At 36.6% G+C, this 19,653-nt stretch overlaps 3 protein-coding genes across 3 annotated transcripts; 1 reads left to right on the forward strand and 2 right to left on the reverse strand.

Annotated features, from left to right (window-relative positions):
* Positions 1-7,975: 7,975 nt before the first annotated feature.
* On the forward strand, positions 7,976-10,629 carry LOC137718272 (FCS-Like Zinc finger 11-like). The gene is made up of 3 exons (XM_068457790.1): positions 7,976-8,183; positions 8,882-9,973; positions 10,080-10,629. Exons 2-3 carry the CDS (start codon positions 8,925-8,927, stop codon positions 10,225-10,227), a joined length of 1,197 nt encoding a protein of 398 aa, XP_068313891.1. The 5' UTR covers positions 7,976-8,183; positions 8,882-8,924; the 3' UTR covers positions 10,228-10,629.
* A 199-nt stretch (positions 10,630-10,828) lies between these two features.
* LOC137717031 (pentatricopeptide repeat-containing protein At3g62890-like) lies at positions 10,829-13,384 on the reverse strand. The gene has a single exon (XM_068456350.1). The coding sequence runs from the start codon at positions 13,382-13,384 to the stop codon at positions 10,829-10,831; it is 2,556 nt and encodes an 851-aa protein (XP_068312451.1).
* Positions 13,385-14,544: 1,160 nt separating this feature from the next.
* LOC137717504 (probable E3 ubiquitin-protein ligase RZFP34) lies at positions 14,545-19,300 on the reverse strand. The gene is made up of 13 exons (XM_068456890.1): positions 19,121-19,300; positions 17,540-18,171; positions 16,885-17,418; positions 16,710-16,797; positions 16,562-16,621; positions 16,425-16,457; positions 16,174-16,251; positions 15,986-16,029; positions 15,687-15,727; positions 15,518-15,600; positions 15,319-15,410; positions 15,104-15,215; positions 14,545-14,971 (listed from the first exon to the last, which is right to left on the reverse strand). The coding sequence occupies exons 3-13, from the start codon at positions 17,022-17,024 to the stop codon at positions 14,861-14,863; spliced, it is 882 nt and encodes a 293-aa protein (XP_068312991.1). The 5' UTR covers positions 17,025-17,418; positions 17,540-18,171; positions 19,121-19,300; the 3' UTR covers positions 14,545-14,860.
* Positions 19,301-19,653: the final 353 nt, after the last annotated feature.

Here is a 19,653-nt window from a genome sequence, read left to right on the forward strand (position 1 = left end):
GTCCACCTCCACCATATGCTTAGCAAAAGTACATGGAGTCATATTTTGTTGGCTTTTTAGCCAAAATGGTTCTTGGGATTGGCATAATTTTTCATTTGGTCTCTGAGATTTGAAATCAATAGAAGTGGGCCTTGAGTTTGTCCACGGTCAATTATTTTGATCATTCCATGAAAAACCTTTGATAAATAAGGAACAAAATAACAAATATATCATCAATTTAATAAACAATAGGCCAAAATGATTTGACAACAATTCGGGATATTGTTGTCATTTTCATTATTTAACGGAGTTCTTTCATGGAATGACCGAAATGATTGACAGTAGATAAACTTAAGAACCACTTCTATCGATTTTAAATCTTAGAGATCAAAATAAAGAGTTATGCTAATCTCATGTGTCATTTTGACTACTTTTTTGTTCAATGACCTAGCCTTATGAAAAGTACCACATTAAATTTGGAGTCTAAATAAATGTTTAGGAGACTCTTTCAAAGTATGACTCTCTATAGATTTTTTGTCACTTCACAGTTTAACGTTAATTTTTATACTAATATTAATATATTACACTAAAAATATAAAGTAACAAAGTATCAATAGATTGTCTTACTTTTAAGAAAGTCTCATTTTTACATATCTGAGTCAAACTTTTGATGCCGCGGGAATTGAATTCCATGAGGGAAGGTAGGACTGGACAAGCCTGAATGGGAATTCAAATTTATTTACTCAAACTATCCTCACATGTCTTGTGGGAACCACCACAATACCTATAACCTACCCCCTCAAAGTTCAAACAGTCCCGCTCCGCCGCGTCTTAGATTTCGGGCATATTATGAAGATATCCAGCATTCCAGTGTTAGTCATCTATTGATGATTTTACGTGTATATTTTATCGATTTTCCGTCACTCATAATTTACTATTAATATCAACATTATAAAATAAGAAACTTTAACGAAAAGTTTTCTGTATTATTTATTTTAACGAAAAATTATATTTTTACATTGAAAATTTAATCCTAATACTAGTCATTTTATCATCTATTTTATTCTTATTGTTAAAATTTAAGAATTTCAAACATTTTTTATTAATTTTCTTTATAAAATACTATGTTAAAAATATGAAAATTTTATTTTTAACAGAGTCTTTTAGTGTTTCTCTCCCCCTTAGGTTGACATTAATTAATTAATTAATTAATGGATCAAAAAGGCCATCGGAAGAAAGCAAGGCCGAATGCATGTAATAATTACTGTAACTTGATCAATATATGAATATGAATATTATACCCCACGTGTCCCCCTTGGGACAAAAAGTAAAATCCCAACCCCCTTTCACAGGTATAAAGCAACTCTTTTACTTTAATGGAAAAACACTTTCTCCTGATCTATTTTGTAAGGATCGTTTGTATCCGTTCATCGCACATCATACGATCAATTTTCTTCAAATATTATTTATGTTTAATTTTATTTAGTAAGTACTTTCAATTTCTTTTAACAGAAAAAAAAAAATGAAAACTAAATACTAAAAGTAATTACCAAATTTTTTTTATTTTATCAAATTACCAACTTACGCACTTTGATTAACCTCGGCAAACAAGGAATTTTTTTTTTTTTTAAATTAAAAAGAAGAGAATACATAATTTTGAATCTATCATAAAATTAATAAAATATGTAACATGAAAGGATGACAATAATCGAGGAAAAATATAGCTGTGAAAATTATTCATATTTATATTCAACGAATGAACCATTTTATTTATCATGTCCGCACATATTAGAAAAAGACTTTATTCAAATTTAATTTCTTATAATAACAAAATTCAACAACAATACAAAAACAATTTATATTAAAAAAAAAAAACTCATAGGTATGGAAATATCAAAACATATGTCTCAGTATGATTGCATCGGTACATAAGTTTTGATTTGATGTATCAGTACAAAGTTTTCGGTATGATGTATCAATATATAAGTTTCAGTACGATTGCATCGGTACATAAGTTTTGGTATGAATGTATCGATACATAAGTTTCAGTATGAATGTATCAATACATAAGTTTTAGTACGAATATATCGGCACATCAGTTTCGGTACGATTTAGGCTTGGCCCAGGCCCAGTGCAGGCAGGCCGATCATCTAGGGCCCAAAAAAATTGGGGGCACCAAAATTATTAGGATGGTATATTATATATATTTTTATAAGAGTATAAATTTATAAAATTTGGTTTAGTGACAAAGAATTTTAACTATAACTAGTGGTTTTGTTGTTTAAAATTAATGAGGAGGTCTTAGGTTCAAAACACCGTGTGTATTTATTTACATTCCAATTTTTACAAATTTCTTTTCATAATAGTATAAATTTATAAAATTTGGCTAAATGATCAAGAAGTTTAATTATAAGCAATGGTTTTTGTCGTTGTTTAAAATTAACGAGAGGTCCTAAGTTTGAAATGCTATGTGCATGAGTATTTTTTTCAATTTTTTACAAATTTTTGTTTGGTTGTTAATTTATTTACTAGCTAGTAGTTATGTGGTTTGCTATTTTTAAATATCCGTTCTAATTCAAGTTTAATATTCAACAAAGAGTAACGCGTAAACTAATTTTTAGCCCAAATTTGCAAATAATATTACGTGTCATAAAAAAGTTTAATTTAGTGTTCATTCATTACTTATACATATCCTTAAAGACTCGAAAATATTATTATATTCTTAGTCTTATATTAACGTTAGTAAATAAGAAAAAATAGCTCACTTAAAAGTTTAGATGGAAAACAAAACTCATAATCTATCTACTTGTAAGCCCGAAGTTTTTTGGTTTCCTTCTCTCGATACAAAATAAATTAGTTATTCCGTGTTTTTAAATTATTGAGTTTGAAGTGTTTTTCTAAATATAATTCTATTGATGTCTTATGTGAGAAAATAAATAAATTTTTTTATATGAAGTGAGGGCACATTTTTTAGCGTCGTCCCGGGCCTCAAAAATCTCTGGATCGGTCCTGGTACGATTGCATTGGGACATAAGTTTCAATACAATTGTATCGGTACAAAATATCTCGGAACATAACTATAGTACATATATAGGTATGTTAGATGCATATATATAGAAATTTACGCACAATGAAGAATATATGATGTATGTGGTTTTTTTTATTGTAGGAACTTAATAATAATTGTCAAATAATATTTTTATTGTTTATGAGGATCAATATAAGTTATATAACCTACATACAAAAGCTCAATAGCTATTACAGCCTAATTAATATTTGATTATTACACTTAAATGTCAAAGACTTAAGTTAGTTTTTAATCTTATACACAGTTTTATTATAAAAACGATCTTCTTCAAAGATTGAAATAGAATTTTCTAAAAAGAATTTCAGCGGTTAACAAACTATACGTATGTGAACTCATAACAATCGTCATTAAGCAACAAAATATGTTATTGAAAAACTTAAAAAAAAATACAAAATAAAATAAGGATTTGTCACGTTAATGGGATTTATGAGAGAAACACAAAAGTGAGTCTGTAAGGAAATGTCGTAATCTCATTGCAGGGAAATGGTCCTACTTATTTTTCCTTTGTATTTTGTTTTGATTCATTTGCTTGCTTGCATCTAAAGTTTCTAACCGCCGTTAACTTCCAATGGAGTACTTGAGAAGAAGAGTAGGAGCAATGTTACATATGCATTGATAAGATGAGGATTCTCTTTATGAGGATCTACATTATATTCATTCATCGTTTATCGTACGATTAGATTTTGTTAAGTACTGTTAACGTTTACTTTTAAATAAAAAAATTCATAATGATATTTTATTTCACAATGTACGATGAAATGATAGGATCCGAGGATTTTTAGAATTCTCAGATGGGATCCAAATCCCATTAATTGATGCACACCACACGTCAAATTAAATAAATCTGTTTTTCATCTTCTAGACATTTTCATACAAAAATGCACAAGAGGCCGTAAATTATTAGTTAATTACAAATCAATTCATTTGTAGATTTTCGCTCTCAAACTTGTAAGGAATTGTTAATTTCTCCTCAAAATCTTGATTGTATCCGATTTTTCATTCTTTTTGGTCATATGGATAACATATGGCAAATGTTTGAAGGCAACAAAGGAATTTTATCCTTATATGAACATCAAATTGTTTTTTTCTTCTTCTCTTCCCCTATCTGACTTCGTATGTTTTATGTTTGAAGATTAGCCATGGGAGTCTAATTAGCAATTGCAAAGTATTGTCTTTGCCCCTAATTCATCAAAATAGAATTATCCTTTTGCCTTCATACAGTTGTCATGTGTTGTTCATGTAACTAAAATGAATGGAAAATTGGATGAAAGAATTCAAAATCTAACGTAAGGGAGAAATTGACTATTTATAAAAGATTGGGAAGGTAATTAGTTAAAATTATAGTTTAAGAGAGAAATTGACAGCTCAATACAAGTTCAAAGACAAATTGATTGGAGAAATGCTAATGGGACTCTCTATGAATTTTTTACCACCTCATATTTTTTGTACAATGTTTTATAATATTAGCATGAGAATTAACGTTACTGTGAGATTACAAAAATTCCTAGAAAATTACACTTTTGAGAAAATCCCCTTAACATTTTTCAATTGACAAATAGATCTAATTCTTTCAATCTTTGCCCATCTTTTTAAGCTAAGAGGCCATTAAATATAACATAATTGTTTTGAAGCTAATAGAAACTAGACATGAAGGATGTGTTTGTTTTACCGGACTATCTTGGATTTGACTAAGTTCAGAGACTAAGTTGAATTAACTTGACATGAACTAACTAGCATAAGAATAATAAGGCATTTGATACAATGTCAAACTAAATCGCAGTACAGTATTAGACAATATCACGGGCTAAATTAATTTTGCGATCTAAATATTTATTTGTCATTTTTTTAATTCTCTCCCCCTTCTTTTTCTTTTTCTTTTCTCTCTCTTTCTTTCTAGATGCTTCTCCTTCCTTTTTATTCTTTACTTTTCTTTTTGTCTTCCTTTTCAAATTCAGGAACCGGGCACAACCCAATGAACCCTAACGAGATGAAACATTGGCCGATGGATGCAGGCGTTAGAGTTGCAGATGGTGTGGTTGAGCACGAACGCGTAGATGAGAGTTGGCATCGAGCTTTTGGTGAATGGCAATTTGGATTTGCTCACCCAGGGAGGCACTGTCGTCAAGCAGAACGTGGAGAGGGGAGAGAGTGTGGTGGTTTGGTAGTGTTCGCTAGATTGTGGACAGAAAACATGCAACGCGGGCAAGAGGGCAGAGAGCAAACAAAGAGGAGGGAGCTAGATTGTGGACAGAAAACACACAACACGGGTAGGAGGGCAGAGAGCAAACAAAGAGGAGGGAGGTCTTAGAGGTCCCATGGTTTTTTTTTTTGGGGGGTGGGGGGGGGGGGGGGGGGGGGTGGGGTGGGGTGGTGGTAAGATCTCCTAGCGAAGGGTTTTTCCTAGTGCGAGTCCCCTTTAGTTTTATTGATCTTAATCTCAACACGGAACAAACAAAGGACTAGACCAATACCTAATGCAGTCTAGTTCAATGATTATTAATTTATTAGTGAGGCTAAACAAACACACTTGAAATGCACTAAAAAGTGATGGTTTCAACAAATAATAAAGTTAGAGCATCCTCTATAGGGCTAGAAAAATGATGGATATAGTCCATTTTAAAGCTTCGAGGAATCTTTGGGGCTTTATAAAAGAATCTCTCACAATGAGAGGCTATATCTTTCAGGCTCTATATGAGGTTATATATATTTATTTATGTTGTAATTTGATTAAGCGATGATTTTTTTTTTTTTTGTGTTAGCTTTTCTTAAGTTGATTTTTGGACGTGCTATCTTAATTTTTTTTTTTAATTTTTTTTGTGAACCCTTCAAGCTAAAAAGTTCAAATTGTGACAAAGTTAGATTTCATCACTTATGAATCGTTCATTGGATTAGATTCCCTTATCTCAATCTCATCTGTTGAAATAAACAAACTCCCACTTCGCCCTTTGAAATAATTTGATTTTTACGTATAACACAACAATTTACCTAGCACCAATTGGTAAATTAGTATCATACAATTTTGAAAAAAATTATTTGAAAATTTCACCCATCAATGCCCATGAACGTTAAATCAATTTGAAATTTTAATTTTCATGGAATTTAAAACAATCATTAATTAGCCAAATTGCAAGAAAAATAATTAAAAAATAATAAAAGGAGAGTATAAGTGTATTTGCAAGTGGAGGGAGAGTGATAGAATTTTACTCACATGGATAGCTACTTTTTTGTGGGATCCACTGTTTTTTAAGGTTAGATGTACCCCGATTTTATACTACTCAAGAAAGGAAGTTGCTAGCCCCAGTGATGGATCTAACCCCACTTTCCGGCTCACTGGGGATGAAATTTTTCGCTAAGACTAGAAATGTGGTAACCTCATGAAGATAAAGCCTTCATTGGGGATGCTCTTATCATGCATAATTGTTACTTTAATTTCTCTCTTGGCACTCTGAGAAATAAGGAAGCTAGATAAAAGGTACATTCACAAAGAGCGCATCCATGTTTTTTAGATGAATGAGTTCATTACGATGTTGAGTTTTCACCCATTTATTCCGAGTTTAAAAGATATTTACTGAACAGTGTCTTGAAACAAAAGTAATTCAAATATCAAAGTGTATTTTCCACAAAAATAGAATGAAGCGGATTTTTTCCACCAATGTCACATGATCAAGTGATCCGGACCTTTAAAATTTCATTCAACCGTAAAAAAATTATTATAACTTTTAAGAGATTAAAACATACGAGCTGTTAAATGAAATTTTAAAATTCTGAATCATTTGATCCAATGATCTTGATAAAAAAGATCTGAAAATGATCTCTTTCCAAAATAGAAAAATTCAAGTGTTATAAAAATGAAATGAGTTAAATGACTCCGTCAAGTCAAGCTACCGGCCCACGTTAAGAGCCGTGAGGGTCTGTCAGTTAATCCCTTTTTGGGACGAAAGGTCTGTCAGTTAGTCAGTCCGTCATAATTGAAACCATGACTCATTTGTCGTCTTGTGATGACTCAGCAAGAAACGGTAAAGATAAAAGTGCTGAACCAATTTTCTCTTTTCTTAATTGCCCCTTTGACCCATTTTACCCCCTCACCAGTACTTTACATTTAGTCCAATTATTACCAAGTTACCCCACCATTTTTTACTTTTACCACTACCATTCCTTCGTAAAAATGCCTAATTCCCCTTTTCTTGTACAAGAAAGTTACTATTTCGTGTTTGATCTTAATCGTTGATTTTTGTTTTACTTATTTAAAGGTTAGAAAGAAAAATGAACGTGTCAAAAACATTTCTTTTGTTAATTTTAATTTTGAAGCTAATACATGATACACAAATGAAAATTGATTAATGTGTAATTAATATAGATCATGAAGTATCTTCCATTGTTATTGTTGATTAAAAATGCTGAAGGACGAAACTTAAACTTTTACGCACAATGTGGCAATAACTGTTATACTATAAGCAACATAAGCTCTTAAAAAATAATTCCATTACTAACGTATTATTCGAAATTCAATGTAGATTAACCTTGATCAATAGATCTCGAGAAAGAGGATACAAACCAATAGATTCGTAAATGATAATAAACGCTCTTAATCACTATAAGCGACACGCAATTCAATGTAAGTTGATTATCACCTAGATTGAGATTGAAAGGATTTTACTCCAAATAATTATCTCAGTTACTTTTTAAATGCATTCGTCCGAAATTTCCCAAAAATAAACCAGAAGGTGGTCCAAAACCATTTTGGTGCTGACGTGGCAACAGGAGGGGGAGGAAGGGATGTATGTAGTGGCAGATGCTGGTAAAATACGTACAAAAGCCATTTCTGTGGGCAAAAATACATTGTTGCAGACAGACATAATTTTATTCTAGAGAGAGAAAGCGAGGTCAGACAGAGAGAGTGAGGAGTATTTCAGAAGCTCACTGCTTCGCTGATTTTGAGGCACGAAATAGAGAGGAGAGAGAGAGAGAGAGAGAGAGGAGTGGAAAACAAGTTTCACACACAGATTGAAACATCGATTGTCATAAACTTCATATATTTACTACATTTGGGCCTTCTTCTTCCATCGGAGCCATCGTCTCGCTGAAATTTCCAGAGCTAGAGAGAGAAAGAACCCAGGCGGGTTTTTCCTCCTTTTAACTCATCGTTCATCTCAGTTACTCTTTTTCTTTGAATCCAATGCTGGGTTCTTCGAGTTTAATCCGTTTATTCTATTAATTTTTTTCTGGGTTTTGCGGATTGAGCTAAAAGATTCAAGCTTTTTGTTTTTCTTGGGGGATTAATCGCCTTCTAATGCATGTTTGATCGGATTAAAAGGGTTTTTCCTATCTGGGTTTTCTCTGTTGCAATTAATTAAGTTGATTTTAATTATTTGTTGGTAATGCATTAATGATTTTTCAGGGATTCAACCCCCTTTTCTCCCTACATTGAGTTTTTACCAAGAAAGTCATTTTTTCCTCTGCCTTAGATTTGATTAGATATTTCTCTGTCATTCCAGACGCCCTTAAATGCTCTCTAATAATCTACCCAATAAAGAAAAGGAAAATAAAAATCTTTATATTATTCATTTGGGTGAGCCAAAACCACCACCGAAATATATCTTTCAACTGAAAGGCATCAAGTTCTTTGTGTATGTGTGAGGTTTATTGATTTTTGTGTATTTTCTCCTTTATTTCTGCAATGCAGCTCATGGATTAAGCAGATGATTAATGGATTATTAGCTGTTGAATAATCTTTGATTAGTTAGCTTCTGAATATGGTAGAAATAATGTATTTATTGATTTGTAAAACTTGTTGATTTTTTTTTTTGGGTACAGAAAAGGGGGCTTTTGGTTTCCCAAAAGGGGGAAATTTGAGAGAATGCTGAGGAAGAGAAGCAGGTCCGTTCAGAAGGATCAGCACCAAATGGGTCATCTGCCAATTTCTGATGCTGCTGCTGGGTCTGATGTTTTAGGGCACAACCCTAAAAGCAACTCTTTTTTCAGTGTTCCTGGTCTGTTTGTGGGGTTGAGTCATAAGGGTTTATCAGATTATGATGCAGTTAGGAGCCCAACTTCTCCTCTAGATTTTAGGGTCATTTCCAATCTAGGTTACCCCTTTAGGTCCCCAAGGTCCAACCATGATGGGGGGCAGCAGAGGAGCTGGGGTAGCAGTAAAGTAGGATTAAGCATCATAGATTCTATTGATGATGTGAAAATTTTCGGGAAAGTTCCTCAGTCATCTGAGAGTAAGAACATTCTTTTTGGACCCGGAATGAGGATTAATAAAATCCCAGAGCCTCAGTCCAATGCCAAGTGTTTTGATTATTCACCGAAATCTCTGCCTAAGAACTATGCAATTTCCCCTCATTCCAAAATCAAATCTCCTTTACAGAAGGGTAGTTCTGATGTTCTTTTCGAAATCGGAGAAGCCCCATCAGAACCTGAGTCATTCGGGAAAATCCGGTCCTGTTCATTAGATTCTGGTAGAGCATTTTCGACCCTATCAGGATTGAGCAACCTTAACCCCAACTCCACTTCTGGAGATTTTTGCCCGGAAAATTTAACCACCCATCAATTTATTGGAGGAAGCCCCAATTTAGCCACCCAAATGAAAACTGGATCCATCGAGTCTAGCAATGGGTTTGTCGGGTCTCTTTCAGCAAGTGAGATTGAGCTTTCTGAGGATTATACTTGTGTAATCTCCCATGGTGCCAATCCCAAAAAAACTCACATCTTTGGTGACTGCATTTTGGAATGTCACTCTGAGGATGTGAACAATTTTGGTAAGAATGTGGAAGAGGAAATTGGATTTGCCCACCCGGGTTCGAGCTTGGAGAATTTTGGTCACTACCCTTCAGACAATTTCCTGAGCTTCTGTTACTATTGTAACAAGAAATTGGAAGAGGGCAAAGATATATACATATACAGGTACATTTCCCGAAACAGACACATCTGCTAGCCTTGTTATGATATGCAAAAGCTTTGCTAAATAGTTTTGGTTTTAGTATGATTATAATCATATGACTTCTTGCAGGGGTGAGAAAGCATTTTGCAGTTTGAGTTGCCGGTCGGAGGAAATTTTGATTGATGAGGAGTTGGAAAAATGCAATGACCAGTCTTCTGGGAAACCTCTCGAGTCGAATGAGGAACTTTTTGAAACTGGCTTGCTTGCCGATAAATAAGAGATGCCTCTCATCCTCAGCCACAATGCCTGTGATTGATGAGCCTCTCGCAGACGCAGCTGATCATCCGTTTACAAAGAGCTGTTTGTGGGCATCGCCCGGCAGCCATGGATGATCGTTTTGTAAATTCACTCGTTTGCTAATCGTGTTTTCAGCTTTCACGGTCTTGGTGGATGATAGGATTCAAACTTAACTAGTTTTGCTTTCCATAAAATGAGACATTTGATGTATGCCATCAAAGTACTATATTTCCTTGTAATTCAAGTAAAAGGGCGATAGCCGCCTTTTTTGGCTCCCCATTTTTACTACTTCAGCCTTTACTCTCTCTTGCGGCCAGAGTTGCTGTGTAATCTTGAACCAGTTTTTGACTGAATATATAAAAAGTAGTACTATTACATACAAGTCTTTCTCTTCATCATCGAGTTTTGGACAAATGCTCCGGAGTATTGAATAACAGCCGTTGAATTGGATCTAACGGCTCTAAGTAGCGGAGTATTCAGTACCTGGGAGCACTGTTGATTTTTAGCAAATTTTGATTGATCTTTAGAGTGGATGGAAATGAAAGTTTGTTGAGCATATAGATTGAAATTATGATATGAATTCACCAACAATCTTTACAAGTGCAGTTTCCGTCAACGAACCGATGGAATCTGTAGTTATCTCTGATTACAATCTCTCTGTTATACGCCTGTGATATCAGTTTCATAGCTGAATGGCAATCTCTACATATCTGCACATTATTCACTACTCGAATCGGAGTTCTCGGAGGGTTGCTTATAAGACCAAAAGCAACTGCCAGTCTTTCACTGTGGTAAGCTGAAGTTTCTTCCGGCTTCTGCTTTTGTAGTAAGCACTTCATCTCATCCAGCATTGCATAAATCTCAGCAGATTGAGGGTCTGAAAAATCCCAAGCTGTAAATGCGTGTACATTTCCATCCTGTTCTATCAGACTGCATCCTGGCTGCTTTCTCACTCCTAGTTCATGTAGCTTCTTTCTTGCCCAGCTCACGTCATCCAATCTTCCAGCTTTTTCATAAATGTTGGAAAGAAGAGCATAAGCAGAAGCACTTTGAGGGTCTATTTCTATGAGCTGCTGAAATGCTTTTTCTGCAAGTGTTACGTTCCGATGGCTTCCACATGCTCTCAACAAGGAACTCCAAATAGAGATATCTGGTTTAATGGGCATGTTTTCGATGAATTTTACTGCCTCGTCTAAGCACCCGACGCGACCTAGGAGATCAACCATACAACCATAGTGCTGGATCTTAGGAACAATGTTGTAGACATTACTCATCTTGTTGAAGTATCTGTATCCTTCATTGACTAAGCCTCCATGGCTACAAGCAGATAGAAGAGCTACGAAAGTGACGTGATCTGGCTTTATTGATAGGGCTTCCATTTCTGTGTAGAGATCAATAGCTTTCGTGGCTTGCCCTTCCATGGCATGTGCCGCTATCATAGCAGTCCACACAAACACATTTCTTTCAGTCATCTCTGAGAATATCTCGTAGGCTTTTTCAATGCATCCGCACTTTCCATACATGTCGATCAGAGCAGTTCCCAACATGTTATCTACTTCAATGTGTTTCTTTTTTATGTAGACATGAACCCAAATGCCATGATTCAGGGCTGCAACACTGGCACATGAAGATAGTACACTGACTAACGTGACATTGTCGGGTTGTATATTTGAACTCTGCATCTTACGGAACAACCCAAACACTTCCCCGAATCGATGAGACATAGAATAGCAGTTGATCATGGTGTTCCACGAGACCACATCCTTCTCAGGGATCTCATTGAAGAAGAGTCTAGCCTTCCTAACATCTCCACTTCTGCAAAACGCATCCAACATCGAATTCCACGAAACGACACTCTTGCAAGGCAACTGCTCAAAAACTAAGCAAGCCTCGGGCAGCCTGTCACATTTGGCATACAAATCTATCAGAGCATTCCCAAGAAATCCTTCAACATTCATTCCATATTTGACAACCAGACCGTGAATGGATCTGCCTAACCCGGAATCTCCCACGTGAACACATGCCGAAAGTACTGTGACCATAAGAACATCATCTGGGATCAAATCTGTTTCCCTCATTTGCCTAAACAACTCCAGACCTTCCTTATAGTAACCTCCTTGAACATAACCCGAAATCATCGTCATCCATGAAATCAAGTTCTTTTCTGCCATCTGATCGAACAGGCGCGTAGCAGCACATATTTCATTAAATTTCACATACCCACCAACCATAATAGTCCCCAAAACAATATCAATCTCAGAGCTTCCTCTACCAACAAGCTCAAGTGCCTTATCCATTCTCCCACACTTGACATACATATCCACCATACAATTCATCAAATTCCCCCCAATTTCCAATCCATTCTCGTCAATATACCGGTGCAACTCCTCCCCCGTTTCCAAATCCCTCAGCTTTGCGCACGCCGAAACTAAGCTAAGCATCGTAATCCCATCGGGTTTGACCCCATCAGCCTGCATTTCCTGAAACAAACTCAAAGCCTCACAACACATTCCCATGCGCACATTGCACGATATCATCGTATTCCAACTAACCACATCTCTCTCAGGCAATACCTCAAACAGCTGCCGCACTTCATCCACCTTCCCACATTTCGAATACAATCCCATCAAATTGTTAACCAGGGACCTATTGTCCCCCAACCCATTTTTCAAAATCCGTCCATGGATCTCTGTCCCGTGTCGAAAGGCCAAAAGCCTCGAACAAGCATGAATCAAGAAGTGGAAGGTGGATGCATCCAAATGCACTCTTTCACTGACCATATAACAGTAAGTTACAAGTACATCTCTAAAAGCTCCATTTCGGAGCTTGTTTTCCATAAGGGTGTTACAAATAACGGTCTCTGTCTCGTGGGTTTGGCTGAAAATTTGATGAGCATGATGAGAATGTTCGATGGTGATGAAGAACCAGAGAGCGTGGCTCGCCGTGGAGGGGTCACGGATGAGGTTTGTGGTGATTAATCGGGCGTGGATCGGTGCGAATTCTCTGAGGTTTGAGCAGGATCTCAACAAGGTGATGGCGCAGTTTGATCCTCTGGTGGTTTGATTAAAGACTTCATTTTTGGTTGTTTTTTGTGTGGAAGATAAGCTTGAGAGAAGAGTAGGAATGGCTACGGCCATCTTGCATTTTTGGCCGTTACTTCCCTCCAAATTTCATTTTGTAGCATCTATAAGTTTGCAGATAAGATTTTTTTTTTTTCTTTTTCCTAATGTCTCTGTAAGTCTTCTCGGTTATCGCGGGATGAGTGAATAACCGTGACTTGTCATCAATTGTTCCCCTTTAAAGAAAAAAAAAATTATTGTTCATGGATTTGATAATTATGATTAGTTTAGGTCATAGATGTGATGATTATGATTAGTTCATCAATTCATTTATTATAACTGTGTTGTGTAAGATATATGAATTATATTACCCGCATATATCATAACACGACGACTAGTAATAAAATTTTCGGACAAAGTATATTTTGTGACCTGTGAGTCATTAATTTGTAGAGGCATTGAGAATGTATGATTAAATTAGAGGGCAACTAATGTATGGTACAACATATTAACTCCAAATCCATGCATCTCGATGCAAGGCGGATGTACATTAGGACCAAAGTGGTCCGAGGACTAACCAAAGTTTGAAAAATACATATAAAAGTCTTTTAAGAACTTTCTGAATGTTTAGAAATGATTTTTTTTTATGTCCACCAAGTGTTTAATTAATGTGTACTAAGCAAATCTTGACAGGTTACATTAACAACGCTAAAAAAAATCCTCTTATATCATTTATCAGATTGCTTAAATATATCGATATTTGTTGACATATAAGCAACATAGTTTGATTGAAGACAAGAAGTCGGCCACGGATTCAAAGAAATGTCTTAGGAATAAATTCTTTTTTTAGCACACTTCGCTCTGTTTCTAAAACCTTGAGAGTTTACCCAAAAAACCAAAAAAAAAAAAAAAAAAAAGTGCTACCTTGAGACCCCAAGTTCGAGTCATGGTACTATTACAAAAGTGCAACCTCCCCGCCCATTCCTTTTTTCAGGGCTTTCCCCCCCCCACCCCATATGCATGCTCCTCTCCTTTTCGTCGAGTAAGCAAAGAAGCTAACTTCGCCCCAGAACTAATAATGGAGAATGGTAATCCAACTGATTTATGACTATACCAAAAACACTTGGTTGCTTAAGACCGGAATTTATCTAACACTTACCAAGATTTGATTCGCTCTATAAAAAGACTAAAATGGCTGTACAGGGCAGACGAGGACGATGCATAAAATCGAAACAGAGAAACGAGAAAAGAACTTTCAGACGGTAACTTGAGAAACCATCACAGCTACTCTTGCGTTAAATTACGAAGGAAAGCAAACACAAACAAAAACATGACAAGAAAATACAATCAAATGAAACACGACGGTGCACCCCCGGCCAGAGCACTTCAACATAAGACAACACGGAGGACCACAATTCCCTTCTTTCCACCACCGATACGGCCAGGGGTTCCAAAGAGTCCGGAGCCCTTGTTGCGAGTCTCGTGACACATCCGCAGCTGCACAAAGATAATCAATGCCAAAACCAATTTGATTGCAACCACATTGCCACCAGCTCAGCCTCTCGTTTGGCGAGTGTTGTAAGATTTACAGTTCAGACATTTCCGGGCCACAACATGGTACTGCACCTGTGAGCTTTTCCCGCAGTCGTTGCAGAGGATCGAAACCTGTCCGATAGGATCAAATAAGAAGGAATTCTAACCACAATACTTAACACACTAGGAAAACGTTGAGAGAGAGAGAGAGAGAGAGAGAGAGAGAGAGAGAGAGAGAGAGAGAGAGAGAGAGAGAGAGAGTACCAATTTGTTTTGATAGGGTTCAGGCATCGGTTGAGCTGCAATCTCCATGTCATATTTCTCCCATACCTTAGACATATCGCAAACTGACTTGGAGCAAAGAGGGCAAGCATATCTATCATCAAATATGAACGACCGGGTCATTTGGATAGTTCTGCTTATGATGCTCAATCAGGTAAACAAAAGGAATCAAAAGACGAAATCCGTCATATACTCACTGATAATGGTCCCTCATCTCTTTTAAGCAATTCTTGTGAATTGTGTGCCCACATGGCATGACGGTAACATCATTTCTTGTTTCGAATAAGAACTGCAAAACACCAATGTATGTTCGGTAAGTCATCAACAATATCAAAACAGAATACTTTAGTATCCGTCATAACTCATACGCGGATAAAATCAAAACTCCAGTCTTACCTCAAAGCAAACAGGGCAGTCGTGATGCATTGCTCCCTCCACACAGGGGTGGCTGTTCTTCAACAGCGTTGAGTAGCAGCAACCTGACAAGAAGGTTGGTTTACATCAGTAATGCGACGATAAGAAGGATGCTAAATCTCTTTGAAAATAACAGGCAGGCATTGCTTACCACACTTGTAGCAGTGAAAGAAATTCTCGCGCCCCCCAATTCTGTCACAAAAGAGCACCCGATTGAGTGAAACAGTAATTAAAAATTTCGGTGGCACGTAAAACTACAAAGAAAATGGTAAAGGCAGACAAGAAAACGTGCATGAGTGACCGATGCCTCAAAAAGCATATTGAATAAAAAGACCATCACGTTCTGGTGCCAAAAAATAATACGGAAGTGAAACTTGCATAATAGGTAATGACAGTTCAGTCGCCAGGCTATTCAAAAAGACAATTATAACAAGGATATGGAAATTCTACCTGCAAATCCCACAGCCATTGCAATGGTACTGTTTCTTAGATACCTGCAAACAAAACAAAAATGGTTTATCCGCCTGCACGAGCTCGACACTTAAATGAATCATAATTTCCCATGCCAGGCTTACACCACTATCCTAATCATATATAATCGAAAACGAAAACAGCTTTAGAGAAAGTGAGGCACTTACATCATCATCAAATAGCTTGCAAGTCTCACAGAAGTATTTCCCCATACATACACCACAGTTGACACAAACTTGTTGAACCTGGTAAAGAAGCAGAGCATACAAAAGACACTTGAGAAAAATGTGAGCAAAATTCTCAACCCTAAAGCATCTTCTTTTCTGCTACACCAACTTAGTTTCACAATTGTAACTATCTTGATTAAGGACTTGACACAAATCCAAAAGCAATAAATCTGTCAATAACCCAAACTCACCTCTTGCTCAGTGTCGCAAAGTGAACATATCACCTGAAATATCATGCATATTTTGTCAGATTACGAAGCGGAACAGTATAAGTTAGCCTATTAAGAAGCGAAGATAAGGAGATGCACCAACACATAAACGGATTTACCTGTTTCACTTGATGACGCGGCATGTCATGTCTATGCTTCTGATCAACACTAATATCATTCTGCACACCAAAAATGAAAAGTCAACACAATTGACACAAGTGTTTATAATGGGTTACAATCTGAAACCGTTTAAAATCAAATACTCACCTTAGCTTCGTTATGACAATGGCGACAATCAAAAATCTCATTGCAGCAAGGAGCTCTAATACTGCACCTTCGCTGGTAGTGTGGACATCTGGAAAAATAAAACCATCATAAAGTTATCTTCGTGGCAACCAAATAAGAAAAGAAATTCAACAAAAAAATGAGTAAGAATAATTACCCATACTGCATGTATCCTTTCTCTAGCAATTCAGTGGCCTCCCCAGTAACCTTCGATTCAAGTTTGAGTTTATACTCGCCATTTGATAGATTACAGTGGGCATCTCCCATTATGTTCTGCCTAACCATTATATCTTGCATATCTCCAAATGGATACGGCAATACTTAGAAGCTGGAAATAAGCCTAAAGCACCTGCATGTACAAAGTTTAGCATCACTTGTTAAACCTCAGAGGCATTTAGTCACCCGATCAAGGCATGCAAACACCGCATGCCACTGCTTTCTTCTATAATGCTGTAGGCATTTGAAATCAGCAACAAATCCAGGCAAGGTTGAACAGCTCCAATCAGCATTTCCCCAAGCGAAGGATTCATCAAAACAAGTAGATACATAAACAATAGCTACAATGCAGCGCTCGGGAACTCCAGAGATTCCATCTTTGGAAAATAAGAAATAACAATGCATCACTTGATTCCTTGAAGAAGTCTCATAACCAAATCCAACTAGACTGGCCATGACGACTTGACGCCCCAACCTATGGTACAAACAATAGATCACACAATCAAATGCGTTTTAAAAAGTTGTAAAAAAATAGGGAAAGAACGCTAGAGATGGAAAAATGTGTTTTGTTGATTGTCCATAGAGGACAGGCCTACCTCAATTGGAATTCCGCACCATCTCTGCTTCGAGTACTGAACTCACCCAACAGGAAAAATTTTAAAGCACTATACCATCAGACTTTGAGTGGCTTTGCTCGAACCTTATAAGTTCTCTCATTATCAACATCGTGAACTACAAAAATAATCACAACTTTATCTCTTGACTTCCCTGATAGAAGATAACCCGCCTTCAAGGGCCACAGCCTCACGGAGAATCCCCTCCTAACCAAAAGAATGGGTGCCAAACCCGTCTCACTACCATAGTTGCAAATTGATAGGTTTTGAAAGACTAATGACCATAGAGTACGAGCATTGAGACTCATAATACCAAGAGTGAATCAATGCTCGACTAGCACTTGTTTGGGGGGATGGATGAAGACAACCCAGAAAACCATACCACACCGGGAATTTCAGATTTACGCCATACGGCAAACTCACAATGCTGTGACAACAAAGTGGCGACAAGATCAAACTTGTAATATAAGAAGCCACATTGGGATAGAGCTTTGAAGACCCAGTTTTTACTTTTAAGACATTCAAACCTCTCAATCAGAACCATGATAAACAAGCATATACGCTCTGCACTTGGTGATTTCACCCCTAGAACGGACACAACAGCCCTGCAGATACTGCCGTAGAAAAACTGTCAAATACTACATCACTACTCACGGAACGCTCACTGTTTCCATACTCGCTCATTCTCCACTTCTTCAGTAACGCTCACGTTTCAAACAATAAACCAAATTCGGAAACTACAACAGCATGTCTTCACCATAAGAACATTTCAAGCAGGGCTAAACATTTCTCTCGAAAATTAGCAAACCAAACATAATCATTATTGTGCCACTTAGTACTACGGTATAGTGATATTCCTTCTCACTTGTAAGTTAGAGGTTTTAGTTTGATTCTCGCGAAAGATGACTTTTTTTTTTATTTTAATGCAACGATAGATGATTTTTATTAAACAAAAGTCATGGTACACTAAGGCCGAGAATCCTCAAGGAGGATATCCAAAATTATGGTCCGTGGATAGTCCAACCAAATACATTCATGGGAAACTGTAAGACCAAATCTAGCTGGGCAACCGCGTTATTGCTAGCCCATGCTAAGTCACATCATTGCTAGCTCATCCTAAAGCTAAGTCGACCCCTTTTTCTTAATTTAGATAATATCGTTTGTTAAAAAAAAAAAAAACCAAACATAATCATTATCGTCATTAGCAACAACCACCACCAAATTACATCACTCAATCAGCTAAAATTATCACAAAATTAAATACTACAGCAGGTCTAATCCAATCAACAATTCACCAAATCAAATAAACCACAGAGTACGCAATGCACCATAAATTCACACAATTCATTGCACGTTACCATGAAATCAAAAGTTTCAGAATTCATGCAATAACACACCAAACAGACCTAAAGGTTAAATAGAATCACAAAAACAACACAAATTTCAGCAATTTCAGAACCAAATTACCTACAATTGTAATCAATCAACGAAGAAACCAAATCCAATTCAAATCAAATCAAAACATATTACGCAATTATACGAACTTCTTAAAGAATAACGAACTTTCAATCTGCTGCGACACAAAGCGGTGCAGTTGCCGATCTGAATCTGATAACAAACGGCGATGGGGATCCGATTCGATATCCGGAGCTCCGACTGAAACTAACAGAGAAAGTCGTAGAGAGAGAAAAACGCAGGGATAGAGACGGAGAGAGAGAAAGCGATGCGGAATGATGAGAGAGAATTCGAACGCGACCGCTATTTATAGCATTTGCGAAGATAAGATCGCTTCAAAGCCTTCGAAATTGGCCCGAAATGGAAAGCGTGGGGACCACTGGTGACAGCTCTCAGCAATAAATTGTCTGAAAATATCTCCGCTTTTTTCGTATTTAATAATAAGGTATTCATTCCTATGTATCATCACCCACTGTGTTATCCTGCACATGCGATTCGAACAGTCCTCGTATCATAACTTTGCATCCAACAGTCATAAGGAGAGGGATCGCAGTAGTTACAGTGAAGGCGACTGCAGTATATCATTATCCTTTACAAGTCGGTGATTTATGTGATCCAAGCGTACAAGTCACGTGATGGGG

Source organism: Pyrus communis, chromosome 15, assembly GCF_963583255.1.
Source record: "Pyrus communis chromosome 15, drPyrComm1.1, whole genome shotgun sequence".
NCBI classification, from domain to species: Eukaryota; Viridiplantae; Streptophyta; class Magnoliopsida; order Rosales; family Rosaceae; genus Pyrus; species Pyrus communis.